Below are 14,763 nucleotides of genomic sequence, written 5' to 3' on the forward strand. Positions count from 1 at the left end.
GGGCGCATGGGAATACTGTCGGTTTAATGTGCTCCGAAGAAGACCACGCGGGGGGCAGACCTGCAGGGGGTAAAGGTGGAATAGAACCACCAGACCGGACCTCATCCTCAGCCTATAGACCGGTCTGCTCAGAGTCCTCCTCAGCCTATAGACCGGTCTGCTCAGAGTCCTCCTCAGCCTATAGACCGGTCTGCTCAGAGTCCTCCTCAGCCTATAGACCGGTCTGCTCAGAGTCCTCCTCAGTCTATAGACCGGTCTGCTCAGAGTCCTCCTCAGTCTATAGACCGGTCTGCTCAGAGTCCTCCTCAGTCTATAGACCGGTCTGCTCAGAGTCCTCCTCAGTCTATAGACCGGTCTGCTCAGAGTCCTCTTCAGTCTATAGACCGGTCTGCTCAGAGTCCTCCTCAGTCTATAGACCGGTCTGCTCAGAGTCCTCCTCAGTCTATAGACCGGTCTGCTCAGAGTCCTCCTCAGTCTATAGACCGGTCTGCTCAGAGTCCTCCTCAGTCTATAGACCGGTCTGCTCAGAGTCCTCCTCAGTCTATAGACCGGTCTGCTCAGAGTCCTCTTCAGTCTATAGACCGGTCTGCTCAGAGTCCTCCTCAGTCTATAGACCGGTCTGCTCAGAGTCCTCCTCAGTCTATAGACCGGTCTGCTCAGAGTCCTCCTCAGCCTACAGACCGGTCTGCTCAGAGTCCTCCTCAGTCTATAGACCGTACTGCTCAGAGTCCTCCTCAGTCTATAGACCGGTCTGCTCAGAGTCCTCTTCAGTCTATAGACCGGTCTGCTCAGAGTCCTCCTCAGCCTATAGACCGGTCTGCTCAGAGTCCTCTTCAGTCTATAGACCGGTCTGCTCAGAGTCCTCTTCAGTCTATAGACCGGTCTGCTCAGAGTCCTCCTCAGTCTATAGACCGGTCTGCTCAGAGTCCTCCTCAGTCTATAGACCGGTCTGCTCAGAGTCCTCCTCAGTCTATAGACCGGGCTGCTCAGAGTGCTCCTCAGCCTACAGACCGGTCTGCTCAGAGTCCTCCTCAGTCTATAGACCGGTCTGCTCAGAGTCCTCCTCAGCCTACAGACCGGTCTGCTCAGAGTCCTCCTCAGTCTATAGACCGGTCTGCTCAGAGTCCTCCTCAGTCTACAGACCGGTCTGCTCAGAGTCCTCCTCAGTCTATAGACCGGTCTGCTCAGAGTCCTCCTCAGTCTATAGACCGGTCTGCTCAGAGTGCTCCTCAGTCTATAGACCGGTCTGTTCAGAGTCCTCCTCAGTCTATAGACCGGTCTGTTCAGAGTCCTCCTCAGTCTATAGACCGGTCTGTTCAGAGTCCTCCTCAGTCTATAGACCGGTCTGTTCAGAGTCCTCCTCAGTCTATAGACCGGTCTGTTCAGAGTCCTCCTCAGTCTATAGACCGGTCTGCTCAGAGTCCTCCTCAGTCTATAGACCGGTCTGCTCAGAGTGCTCCTCAGTCTATAGACCGATCTGTTCACAGCAAGTAGTAGTTCAATCTGTCCATACCCCTCCAGAAGTCCAGGTCCAGGTCCTGATCAAGGTCCTGGTCCTGGTCCAGGTCCAGGTCAATGTCCGGGTTCAGGTCCTGCTCCTTATCCAGGTCTGGGTCCGGGCTCTGGTCCAGGCTCTGGTCCAGGCTCTGGTCCAGGCTCTGGTCCAGGCTCTGGTCCTGGTCCAGTTCCAGGCCCGGGTCCTGGTCCAGGTCCAGGTCCAGGTCCTGGTCCAGGTCCTGGTCCAGGTCCCGGTCCTCTAGATGGACTCTATCTGGCGGCGGACCTTCTCGGAGGCGCGGCGGTCCAGGGAGCGCTGTCGGCCGACCACCACCAGCGCCAGCAGCACCATGAGTCCCAGCACCGCCCCCTCCATCCTCCAGAACACCACCTCCTCCATCAGGGCAGAGCGACAGCTGGGGGGCGGTTAGCATACACCCACATACTCTACTATAGTCACCATATACTAGTATATATACTAATATAACACCATATAGAATAATACACCCACATACTCTACTATAGTCACCATATACTAGTATATATACTAATATAACACCATATACTAGTATATATACTAATATAACACACCATATAGAATAATACACCCACATACTCTACTATAGTCACCATATACTAGTATATATACTAATATAACACCATATACTAGTATATATACTAATATAACACACCATATAGAATAATACACCCACATACTCTACTATAGTCACCATATACTAGTATATATACTAATATAACACCATATACTAGTATATATACTAATATAACACACCATATAGAATAATACACCCACATACTCTACTATAGTCACCATATACTAGTATATATACTAATATAACACCATATACTAGTATATATACTAATATAACACACCATATAGAATAATACACCCACATACTCTACTATAGTCACCATATACTAGTATATATACTAATATAACACCATATAGAATAATACACCCACATACTCTACTATAGTCACCATATACTAGTATATATACTAATATAACACCATATACTAGTATATATACTAATATAACACACCATATAGAATAATACACCCACATACTCTACTATAGTCACCATATACTAGTATATATACTAATATAACACCATATAGAATAATACACCCACATACTCTACTATAGTCACCATATACTAGTATATATACTAATATAACACCATATACTAGTATATATACTAATATAACACACCATATAGAATAATACACCCACATACTCTACTATAGTCACCATATACTAGTATATATACTAATATAACACCATATAGAATAATACACCCACATACTCTACTATAGTCACCATATACTAGTATATATACTAATATAACACCATATACTAGTATATATACTAATATAACACACCATATAGAATAATACACCCACATACTCTACTATAGTCACCATATACTAGTATATATACTAATATAACACCATATACTAGTATATATACTAATATAACACACCATATAGAATAATACACCCACATACTCTACTATAGTCACCATATACTAGTATATATACTAATATAACACCATATACTAGTATATATACTAATATAACACACCATATAGAATAATACACCCACATACTCTACTATAGTCACCATATACTAGTATATATACTAATATAACACCATATAGAATAATACACCCACATACTCTACTATAGTCACCATATACTAGTATATATACTAATATAACACCATATACTAGTATATATACTAATATAACACACCATATAGAATAATACACCCACATACTCTACTATAGTCACCATATACTAGTATATATACTAATATAACACCATATAGAATAATACACCCACATACTCTACTATAGTCACCATATACTAGTATATATACTAATATAACACCATATACTAGTATATATACTAATATAACACACCATATAGAATAATACACCCACATACTCTACTATAGTCCCCATATACTAGTATATATACTAATATAACACCATATACTAGTATATACAGTGGGGCAAAAAAGTATTTAGTCAGCCACCAATTGTGCAAGTTCTCCCACTTAAAAAGATGAGAGAGGCCTGTAATTTTAATCATAGGTATACCTCAGCTATGAGAGACAAAATGAAAAAAAAAAATCTAGAAAATCACATTGTCTGATTTTTAAAGAATTTATTTGCAAATTATGGTGGAAAATAAGTATTTGGTCAATAACAAAAGGTCATCTCAATACTTTGTTACATGCCCTTTGTTGGCAATGACAGAGGTCAAACGTTTTCTGTAAGTCTTTACAAGGTTTTCACACACTGCTGCTGGTATTTTGGCCCATTCCTCCATGCAGATCTCCTCTAGAGCAATGATGTTTTTGGGCCACACGGACTTTCAACTCCCTCCAAAGATTTTCTATGGGGTTGAGAACTGGAGACTGGCTAGGCCACTCCAGGACCTTGAAATGCTTCTTACGAAGTCACTCCTTCGTTGCCCGGGCGGTGTGTTTGGGGTCATTGTCATGCTGAAAGACCCAGCCACGTTTCATCTTCAGTGCCCTTGCTGATGGAAGGAGGTTTTCACTCAAAATCTCACGATACATGGCCCCATTCATTCTTTCCGTCATACGGATCAGACGTCCTGGTCCCTTGGCAGAAAAACAGCCCCAAAGCATGATGTTTCCACCCCCATGCTTCACTGTAGGTATGGTGTTCTTTGGATGCAACTCAGCATTCTTTCTCCTCCAAACACGACGAGTTGAGTTTTTACCAAAAAGTTCTATTTTGGTTTCATCTGACCATATGACATTCTCCCAATCCTGTTCTGGATCATCCAAATGCTCTCTAGCAAACTTCAAACGGGCCCGGACATGCACTGGCTTGAGCAGGGGGACACGTCTGGCACTGCAGGATTTGAGTCCCTGGCGGCGTAGTGTGTTAGTGATGGTAGCCTTTGTTACTTTGGTCCCAGCTCTCTGGAGGTCATTCACTAGATCCCCCCGTGTGGTTCTGGGATTTTTGTTCACCGTTCTTGTGATCATTTTTGACCCCACAGGGTGAGATCTTGCGTGGAGCCCCAGATCGAGGGAGATTATCAGTTGTCTTGTATGTATTCCATTAATTAATCCATTAATTGCTCCCACAGTTGATTTCTTCACACCAAGCTGCTTACCTATTGCAGATTCAGACTTCCCAGCCTGGTGCAGGTCTACAATTGTGTTTCTGGTGTCCTTTGACAGCTCTTTGGTCTTGGCCATAGTGGAGTTTGGAGTGTGACTGTTTGAGGTTGTGGACAGGTGTCTTTTATACTGATAAGGAGTTCAAGCAGGTGCCATTAATACAGGTAACAAGTGGAGGACAGATGAGCCTCTTAAAGAAGAAGTTACAGGTCTGTGACAGCCAGAAATCTTGCTGGTTTGTAGGTGACCAAATAATTATTTTCCACCATAATTTGCAAATAAATTCTTAAAAAATCAGACAATGTGATTTTCTGGATTTTTTTTTTCATTTTGTCTCTCATAGCTGAGGTTTACCTATGATGAAAATTACAGGCCTCTCGTCTTCTTAAGTGGGAGAACTTGCACAATTGGTGGCTGACTAAATACTTTTTTGCCCCACTGTATACTAATATAACACACCATATAGAATAATACACCCACATACTCTACTATAGTCACCATATACTAGTATATATACTAATATAACACCATATAGAATAATACACCCACATACTCTACTATAGTCACCATATACTAGTATATATACTAATATAACACCATATAGAATAATACACCCACATACTCTACTATAGTCACCATATACTAGTATATATACTAATATAACACCATATAGAATAATACACCCACATACTCTACTATAGTCACCATATACTAGTATATATTCTATTATAACACCATATAGAATAATACACCCACATACTCTACTAGTCACCATATACTGGTATATATTCTAACATAACACCATATAGAATAATACACCCACATACTCTACTATAGTCACCATATACTAGTATATATACTAATATAACACACCATATAGAATAATACACCCACATACTCTACTATAGTCACCATATACTAGTATATATTCTAATATAACACACCATATAGAATAATACACCCACATACTCTACTATGGTCACCATATACTAGTATATATACTAATATAACACACCATATAGAATAATACACCCACATACTCTACTATAGTCACCATATACTAGTATATATACTAATATAACACACCATATAGAATAATACACCCACATACTCTACTATAGTCACCATATACTAGTATATATTCTAATATAACACACCATATAGAATAATACACCCACATACTCTACTATAGTCACCATATACTAGTATATATTCTAATATAACACCATATACTAGTATATATACTAATATAACACACCATATAGAATAATACACCCACATACTCTACTATAGTCACCATATACTAGTATATATACTAATATAACACACCATATAGAATAATACACCCACATACTCTACTATAGTCACCATATACTAGTATATATACTAATATAACACACCATATAGAATAATACACCAACATACACTAATATAAAATAATAAACAGACATACACTACTATAGTACATTAGTGTATGTTGGTGTATTATACTATATTGTGTATTATATTAGTATATACTAGTATATGGTGACTATAGTAGTGTATGTTGGTGTATTATACTATAGGGTGTATTATATTAGTATATACTAATATAATAAACTAATATAATACTATATATAAAACTAATATAATATAATAGTATATACTAATATAATACACAATATAGTATAATACACCAACATACACTACTATAGTCACCATATACTAGAATATACTAATATAATACGCCAAATACTATAATACACCAACATACACTAATATAGAATACACTAAAAACTATAATACATCAACATACACTACTATAGAATAATACACCAAATAGTAAAAAACACCATATAGTATAATACACCACTATAGTACATCATATACGAGTATATACTCATATGATACACCATATAGTATAATACACCATTGACGCCCCCATTCCACCGAAAGTAGCAGCTCAACTCGCCACGACTTGGGCACGTCGTGTTTCCATCTAGAAATAACCTCTTCAACGTGGGCGGGTCGTCGTAGCACTCATGCGCGAAACTGCGCCACATACGCGACCACGCAACACATAAACAGACTAGGTTAACGCACAGGAGCGTCTCCACCTCTGTCACGGTCCACGGCGTGTTCTTGCGCGCTTATCCTGCCGTGTTCAATAATCAATCACTATTGTTGACTGAACGCTGATGCTAGTATTTAAAGATGCCGGTTGTCAGGCTCGGACGTCGCGCTCATCATTATTCGTCCAGTGGCGTCACTCTGGCCAATCAGTGGCCAGCAGCCTGTTTACGTCACACAAAAGGATCAGATCAGCTCTCTGGGAACCTCGGCGGAGGTGAGACTAAAAAAGTACCAGGTACCAGGAACCTCATTTTGGTGATCGAAACGCAAAAAAAGGAGGGCCGAGTCGAGGCGAGTTGGGCTGGTACACTATATACTAATATAATACACTTTATACACTATTATTATACATCAATATACAATATGACATCATCCCAGCCCCCTGTAACCAGGGTAACGAATGGTCCTCACCTCTTGTACTCTTCTCTGTTGGACTTGGAGCAGTTCACCGTCTCCACGTAGCCTGTCTGCTCACAGGCCGCCCAGAGCTTCTACACACACACACATCAATACATTATGAAAACACACACATCAATACAAACACACAAACATCTACACACATAAGTAGAGGTTTGACCACACACAGATCTTACGGCGCTGCACTGAGAACACTCGACCGTCACCACAAAGTCCTCCAGCTGCCAGCAGGGGGTGTCCGAGGCCCTGGTAGCTGAGAGAGAGAGAGAGAGAGCGAGAGAGAGAGAGCGAGAGAGAGAGAGAGAGAGAGCGAGAGAGAGAGCGAGAGAGCGAGACTGAGTCACATGCTTTCATGCTCATCAACAAGCTGAATGTATGTATAAAGTAGAACACCTACTATGTCTTGTAGGTGAAGTGAGGAGATGTTTACCTGCAGTCTTCTCATCACTCAGGAGACTGGCCCCAAACACTCTGAAACACACATTCAGCTTTTTAAAAACAGGACACACACACACACACACGCAAACAAACACACACACTGCATCTTTCAGCAGGGACCTGCCATAGCTACCTGACCATCGTCGCGGTCATGTGGACGCAATACATTCTTAAAAACGCAAAAGCAAACCTTTGTTCTTAGAAACCTCCGGGCCGTGAATCATCACACATACCAGACCCTCAGAGCCATCTCTCACTAGGGATTGGCCCATACTGATTTTTTTCATCAGCCTGAGCCGATGACCGATACGGGGCGGACGATTTTCTTGAGCCGATACTGGTTTCGCTCCCTCAATTTACATCATAAAAATGACACAATTATGATAACAAATGTTACAAGTCTCAATTTAAAACAGGAACATTTATTGAACTGTCTGTCTATAAATCATGCCGGGAAAAAACTCAAAACCACGCAGTTGTATCGATAATATATAATAGAAAGTGTAGTATAATGTATATTGTAAAGTTTAGTATAGCCTATAATATATTATATAAAGTGTAGTATATTATCGGCAAACGCAGCAGCCGCGCATCGGCCCGATATATCGGCCTCACCACCGCTCACCTGAGGGACACGAGGCCCCAGAAGAGGGCGTGCAGAGCCAGGGCCCGCGGTCTGAAACACGCCATCGGGATCCGGCAGTCGCTCTCCATCACCCCGGCCCTCCACGCAGCCAGCCGCGCGGCCACCCTGCCTGACCGCCCCCCTGAGGGGGGTCCGCGGAGTGGGGGGGTGTAGACTGAAGACGTGTGTGGAGTAGAGGGGTGTGTTGTTTTGAGGAGCGTGCTGCAGAGTATACCTGTTTGTAGAGTGTAGTGTGTGTAGAGTGTAGTTGTGTTGTTGTCTAGAGTATGATGTGGAGTGTTTAGAGTGTGTAGAGTGTAGTGTGTAGAGTTTAGAGTGTAGTGGTTTCACAGTGACGACACTGGAAGAAAAACAAACACAAGCTAGCATCAGTTAGCTGCTGGACTAGCGCACTCACGTCTCCTTCCTCCAGTTATACTGTCCTTTTGTAAAAATAGGCATTATACTATTAATATACATGATATACTACTAAGTATACTGCTAGCACAACAGCTACCAGACTGCTATATCGCTAGCATAACAGCTACCTGACTGCTAGCACAACAGCAACTAGACTGATATAATGCTTGTCTAATACGTACAGGAACAGTATACTACTAGTCTAATAGGTACATGTATATAAGTATATAAGTACATCTTGCTGTAATACCAACCAGTAGCTTGGGGCTCCGCGGTCGATCACTGGCGACTGAACAATATGTTCTTTAAATCCTAAATGATATCCGTATTTTATACAATATAAGACCAGTATCTCCAATGATACTACTTCGGGTGTTGTTTTTGACCAGAACTACCACTGTACACTGTATTATAGGACATATTTAATACTTTCGCTCCAATGATGCTTCTCTCCGCTCTCCACGGCCGCCATCTTGGGTGATGCTGGAAGTGTACGCGTCAGAGTGACGTCACGATGTGCGACAACAACAACACAACTACTGGTAAGGTTTAGACAACACAACTACTGGTTAAGTTTAGACAACCCTTTCCTGGTTAGGTTTAGGGAACACAACTACTGGTTAGGTTAAGACAACACAACTTCTGGTTAGGTTTAGAAAACACAAATACTGGGTTCAGGGTTTACTTGGGTTAGGGTTAGGGTTAGGGTTTAATTCCATTCAATTCCAATTCAATACCATAATTCCATTTGTAAAACACGAAGCTTTGTACAACAATGACAGAAACAAACAATAATTCAATTTCAATAATCATGGAAGAAATTGTTAAACAGTTTCAGAAAATTGCAATAAAAATTGTTTTATACAGAAAATGTGGAAGTAAAAACAACTTCAACCTCCTACAGTAGAACAAGCCTTTGAGCAAGGCACCTAAGGATTCAAACTCCAACCAGAGCGTTTAAAGTCCCTTCTGATGCCTCGGAGACAGTGGTCCTAGCTGATTGGCCGGTAGTCCTGCCACTCGGCCAGGCGGTGTTCCTAGCTGATTGGCCGGTAGTCCTGCCACTCGGCCAGGCGGTGGTCCTAGCTGATTGGCCGGTAGTCCTGCCACTCGGCCAGGCGGTGCTCCTAGCTGATTGGCCGGTAGCCCTGCCACTCGGCCAGGCGGTGCTCCTAGCTGATTGGCCGGTAGCCCTGCCACTCGGCCAGGCGGTGCTCCTAGCTGATTGGCCGGTAGCCCTGCCACTCGGCCAGGCGGTGCTCCTAGTTGATTGGCCGGTAGCCCTGCCCCTCGGCCAGGCGATGCTTCCTGACGCAGACGAAGAGCCCGCCAAACAGCAGGAGCAGCAGGGGGGTCCCGAGGCCCACGGCCATGATGGAGACGACCAGGGGGGAGAAGGAGTCCGCCGGGGGGGCCCCGACGCCAGCCAGCACTGTCCTGAAACACACGGCACTCCTCAGAATCACTCCTGGCTCCACCTACCAGCTCAGGTATTGGGTGGGGTTATAGGAGGCTCCACCTACCAGCTCAGGTACTGGGTGGTGCTACAGGAGGCTCCACCTACCAGCTCAGGTACTGGGTGGTGCTACAGGAGGCTCCACCTACCAGCTCAGGTACTGGGCCGTGCTACAGGAGGCTCCACCTACCAGCTCAGGTACTGGGTGGTGCTATAGGAGGCTCCACCTACCAGCTCAGGTACTGGGTGGTGTTGTATGAGGCTCCACCTACCAGCTCAGGTACTGGGTGGTGCTACAGGAGGCTCCACCTACCAGCTCAGATACTGGGTGGTGCTACAGGAGGCTCCACCTACCAGCTCAGGTACTGGGTGGTGCTACAGGAGGCTCCACCTACCAGCTCAGGTACTGGGTGGTGCTACAGGAGGCTCCACCTACCAGCTCAGGTACTGGGTGGTGCTACAGGAGGCTCCACCTACCAGCTCAGGTACTGGGTGGTGCTACAGGAGGCTCCACCTACCAGCTCAGATACTGGGTGGTGCTACAGGAGGCTCCACCTACCAGCTCAGGTACTGGGTGGTGCTACAGGAGGCTCCACCTACCAGCTCAGGTATTGGGTGGTGTTATAGGAGGCTCCACCTACCAGCTCAGGTACTGGGTGGTGTTGTAGGAGGGCTCCCCTGGCTGGCCGAAGCTGATGTTGAGGCTGCTGGCCTCGGCCCCCGCCCCGTAGAAGGCCGGCCCCAGCCCCGAGGCCCCTGCCCCCACCGCCACCGGCCCGCTGTGGCGGCAGGGCGTGGTGTCGCTGAACTCGGGCTGCGGCCGGCGGTACGCCACCGGACGCCACTGGACGAACCCCAGCACCGGGGAGGACTGGTCGGGGGGCGCGGCCAGCCACTGGGACACCTGGGAGGAGACAGACCACAGCTACAGTCTGTCCTCTATCACAGCTACAGTCTGTCCTCTATCACAGCTACAGTCTGTCCTCTATCACAGCTACAGTCTGTCCTCTATCACAGCTACAGTCTGTCCTCTATCACAGCTACAGTCTGTCCTCTATCACAGCTACAGTCTGTCCTCCATCACAGCTACAGTCTGTCCTCTATCACAGCTACAGTCTGTCCTCTATCACAGCTACAGTCTGTCCTCTATCACAGCTACAGTCTGTCCTCTATCACAGCTACAGTCTGTCCTCTATCACAGCTACAGTCCGTCCTCTATAACAGCTACAGTCCGTCCTCTATCACAGCTACAGTCTGTCCTCTATCACAGCTACAGTCTGTCCTCTATCACAGCTACAGTCTGTCCTCTATCACAGCTACAGTCCGTCCTCTATAACAGCTACAGTCTGTCCTCTATCACAGCGACCCTTCGTCCTTACGGTGAAGATGGAGGGGCTATACTCGTCGTCGATGGACCTCCTGACCTCCACCCTCCCGAGGCTGTGGGGTTGGCCCAGGCCCTGCAGCTCCAGTAGGAAGCGGGCGCGGTCGGCCCGCGGCCGGACCCCCTGCAGCCAGACCCCAAGCTGGGAGGAGTTAGCGCTGTGGAGCAGGCCGGGCCAGCCTGCTGCCCGGCCCCCCGACCCGAACGCCGACAGCTGGAGACAGGGGTCAGAGGTCAGAGGTCGAGAAGATCAGAGCCAGGTTCATGATACGACGTTGTTGTGAAGAACTGACCCAGGTCAGAGGTCATCTCACTAACATGCTCACCACTACCACTTCTAAAGGTCAGAGGTCACAGTCTCTCATTACAGGATATGTATACAGAGGTCAGAATGTGTTTTCTGAGGTCAGAGGTCAGGATGTCTATACGGAGGTCAGAGTTCAGGATGTGTATACAGAGGTCAGCATGTGTAAACAGAGGTCAGAGGTCAGGAGGTATAAACAGAGGTCGGGATGTGTACACAGAGGTCAGAGGTCGGGATGTGTATCCAGAGGTCAGGATGTGTATCTAGAGGTCAGAGGTCAGGATGTGTATCTAGAGGTCAGGATGTGTATCCAGAGGTCAGAGGTCGGGATGTGTATCCAGAGGTCAGGATGTGTATCTAGAGGTCAGAGGTCAGGATGTGTATCTAGAGGTCAGGATGTGTATCCAGAGGTCAGAGGTCAGGATGTGTATCTAGAGGTCAGGATGTGTATCCAGAGGTCAGAGGTCAGGATGTGTATCCAGAGGTCAGAGGTCAGGATGTGTATACAAAAGGTCAGAGGTCGGACCTGGAGGCAGAGCTGCCCCTGGGTGAAGGCCGGGGACCCGTCGCCCCCACAGAGCCGGGCCCCGAGGCCCCCGGGCCCCTGGGGGTACAGGCTGCTGTTGTCCAGCGGCCCCCACTGGAAGCCGCTCAGCTCGTACGGCGGCAGGAAGCTGGACGGGGGGGCTGTCTGGGGGTCGGCCGTGTCGTTGAGGTCATCGTACTCCCAGAGCTAGAGAGAGAGAGAGGGAGAGAGGAGATAGGGTTAGGTCAAGGTTCGCTAGGTCAGGGTTAGCTAGGTCAGGGTCATCTAGGTCAGGGTTAGCTAGGTCAGGGTCATCTAGGTCAGGGTTAGCTAGGTCAGGGTCATCTAGGTCAGGGTTAGCTAGGTCAGGGTCATCTAGGTCAGGGTTAGCTAGGTCAAGGTTAACCGATCCACTTACCCTGACTAAGACCAGAGCGTTGCTGTGGAGGACAGAGTTCTCTGGCTCCACCCGCAGGCTCCCGCTGTTGTTACCAGACAGGAAGGCTGGCCAGTCCACCTGGAATAGCATGGAGCAGGTAGGGGTTAGACCAGGTCTGCCCAATTTGGGGACCGCGGGCCAAACTTGGCCCGCGACCGATTTTATTTGGCCCGCGCCTTACCCACTGTATATATTATTGTTTTCCGCCATCAGCGCTCGGAATGTGCGCTCGCTCTCATTGAATATTATTTATTGGTTCACTTCCATTCCTGACCCTAGAATAACATTGTGATACATTGATGGTAGGGTGGCGCTGTTGAGCTCCTATCCTGTTCAGCCACCTCCCACATATTTGACTAAATATACTGAAAAATTTAAATTTTGGCCCACGAGCCTCCCCACGATTACATTTTGACCCTCCACTGGGAAGAATTTGGGCCCCCCTGGGTTAGACAGTACAGAGACAGGTCATTAAGGAGCAGGTAGGGGTTAGACAGTACATAGACAGGTCATTAAGGAGCAGGTAGGGGTTAGACAGTACATAAACAGGTCATTAAGGAGCAGGTAGGGGTTAGACAGTACATAGACAGGTCATTAGGGAGCAGGTAGGGGTTAGACAGTACAGAGACAGGTCATTAAGGAGCAGGTAGGGGTTAGACAGTACAGAGACAGGTCATTAAGGAGCAGGTAGGGGTTAGACGGTACAGAGACAGGTCATTAAGGAGCAGGTAGGGGTTAGACAGTACACAGACAGGTCATGAGGATCAGGGAGGAGGAGGCGGGACCTGGACGGAGGAGGCGGTGCTGTTGGTGTGGACGAGGAGGAGGGTCGGTGGTCCTTGGTTACACAACAGGAAGTGCAGTGTGTCCCCGTCGCCTAGCGACCGGATGTGGATAAGGTGGATTCCCGCGGGGAGCGGGGAGACGGAGGAGTTGAGACCCGGGTTCAACTCCAGAGACAACTACACACACAAACACGCACAAACACACGCACACACCTTTACTGAGCTGTTACAATATGCAGGTATACACAAACAACAGATATTACACACTGTTGGAGTACTTTATACAGTACTGTTCCTAGTGCTTTATTAGGGAGTTATGAGTATCTGTTTAGTGGTTTATATCGACTCCTGTTTCTATGAAGTCATAAGGCCGCTACAAGGTACTGAAACACCTATAAACAATAACTACTACACTAACACAGTAATACTGTGGTGTGTACAGCAATGTGGTAGTGTGTCTGTAGGGCTCATGGTGTGACCTCACCACTCTCCTCAACCCGGAGAACCACAGACATTACTCACATCTCATATGTAGTACATACATACATATATATACAGGCATGCATACATACATACATACATCAGCTGATGCATAAACATCGACCTCCTACCAGTAATATATATGTACACACACATCTATATCTCATATATATATATAAAAGAGAGAGAGAGAGAGAGAGAGAGGGGGGGTTAGCTAGGTATATATCTGATGTATAAAACACGGATGACCTATATATTTATGGTCTACCTGTCTCCTGTACGTGTCGCCGCTGCAGAGCGTCGCGTTCAGCAGCAAAACTAACAGAGAGAGGAGCAATACTCCACCGGCCGCGGCCGCCATGTCTGTTGTGACTGGCAGAGCCGTGGTCACGTGATGTCAGTCAGCAGACTCGTGACGTCAGTCAGCTGACCAGGCGACATCCTTCCGCTAAGAGACCACGCTCCCTCCTAGCGTCAGCAGATTCCCGTCCAATGAGAGATCCGTACTCTACGGTCGCGTAGCTCATGTGATCATAATAGCATAATGATGCTTATGTTATAACATAAGTACATTATTTTTTTAACGATATGAAAAACACGGCTGACAAAAGGGCAGCTTTCAGTGGGAAAGCTGCCCTTTTGTCAGACGTGTTTTTTTATATCGTAAATATACACTAGTGTTACTATAGGTAG

At 46.0% G+C, this 14,763-nt stretch overlaps 2 protein-coding genes across 6 annotated transcripts; both read right to left on the reverse strand.

Annotated features, from left to right (window-relative positions):
• Nucleotides 1–1,553: 1,553 nt before the first annotated feature.
• On the reverse strand, nucleotides 1,554–9,176 carry jtb (jumping translocation breakpoint). Of its 5 annotated transcripts, none has more exons than XM_079749439.1 (6): nucleotides 8,951–9,176; nucleotides 8,277–8,637; nucleotides 7,644–7,684; nucleotides 7,390–7,466; nucleotides 7,208–7,287; nucleotides 1,554–1,913 (listed from the first exon to the last, which is right to left on the reverse strand). In XM_079749439.1, the coding sequence occupies exons 2-6, from the start codon at nucleotides 8,363–8,365 to the stop codon at nucleotides 1,757–1,759; spliced, it is 444 nt and encodes a 147-aa protein (XP_079605565.1). In that variant the 5' UTR covers nucleotides 8,366–8,637; nucleotides 8,951–9,176; the 3' UTR covers nucleotides 1,554–1,756. The 5 variants fall into 5 exon arrangements, with proteins under 5 accessions (XP_079605565.1, XP_079605563.1, XP_079605562.1 ...); XM_079749437.1 differs by having other exon boundaries at nucleotides 1,744–1,913; nucleotides 7,381–7,466; XM_079749436.1 differs by having other exon boundaries at nucleotides 1,744–1,913; nucleotides 7,611–7,684.
• A 210-nt stretch (nucleotides 9,177–9,386) lies between these two features.
• glmp (glycosylated lysosomal membrane protein) lies at nucleotides 9,387–14,448 on the reverse strand. Its single transcript, XM_079749210.1, has 7 exons — nucleotides 14,339–14,448; nucleotides 13,591–13,767; nucleotides 12,785–12,883; nucleotides 12,367–12,573; nucleotides 11,532–11,750; nucleotides 10,794–11,056; nucleotides 9,387–10,133 (listed from the first exon to the last, which is right to left on the reverse strand). Exons 1-7 carry the CDS (start codon nucleotides 14,429–14,431, stop codon nucleotides 9,959–9,961), a joined length of 1,233 nt encoding a protein of 410 aa, XP_079605336.1. The 5' UTR covers nucleotides 14,432–14,448; the 3' UTR covers nucleotides 9,387–9,958.
• Between the last annotated feature and the right edge of the window lie 315 nt (nucleotides 14,449–14,763).

Source organism: Pollachius pollachius, assembly GCF_949987615.1.
Source record: "Pollachius pollachius genome assembly, chromosome: 13".
Taxonomy (NCBI): domain Eukaryota; kingdom Metazoa; phylum Chordata; class Actinopteri; order Gadiformes; family Gadidae; genus Pollachius; species Pollachius pollachius.

Excerpts from the sequence above, each read along its gene's own strand:
- jtb (XM_079749435.1), bottom strand. The coding sequence starts at position 8,365 with ATGGAGAGCGACTGCCGGATCCCGATGGCGTGTTTCAGACCGCGGGCC. Across the intron at positions 7,685-8,276 it reads TGGGGCCTCGTGTCCCTCAG|AGTGTTTGGGGCCAGTCTCC; the intron begins GTGAGCGGTGGT and ends TGTGTGTTTCAG. Across the intron at positions 7,288-7,380 it reads AGTGCAGCGCCGTAAGATCT|AAGCTCTGGGCGGCCTGTGA; the intron begins GTGTGTGGTCAA and ends GTGTGTGTGTAG.
- glmp (XM_079749210.1), bottom strand. The coding sequence starts at position 14,431 with ATGGCGGCCGCGGCCGGTGGAGTATTGCTCCTCTCTCTGTTAGTTTTG. Across the intron at positions 12,574-12,784 it reads ACGCTCTGGTCTTAGTCAGG|CTCTGGGAGTACGATGACCT; the intron begins GTAAGTGGATCG and ends CTCTCTCTCTAG. Across the intron at positions 10,134-10,793 it reads ACCACCCAGTACCTGAGCTG|GACAGTGCTGGCTGGCGTCG; the intron begins GTAGGTGGAGCC and ends CGTGTGTTTCAG.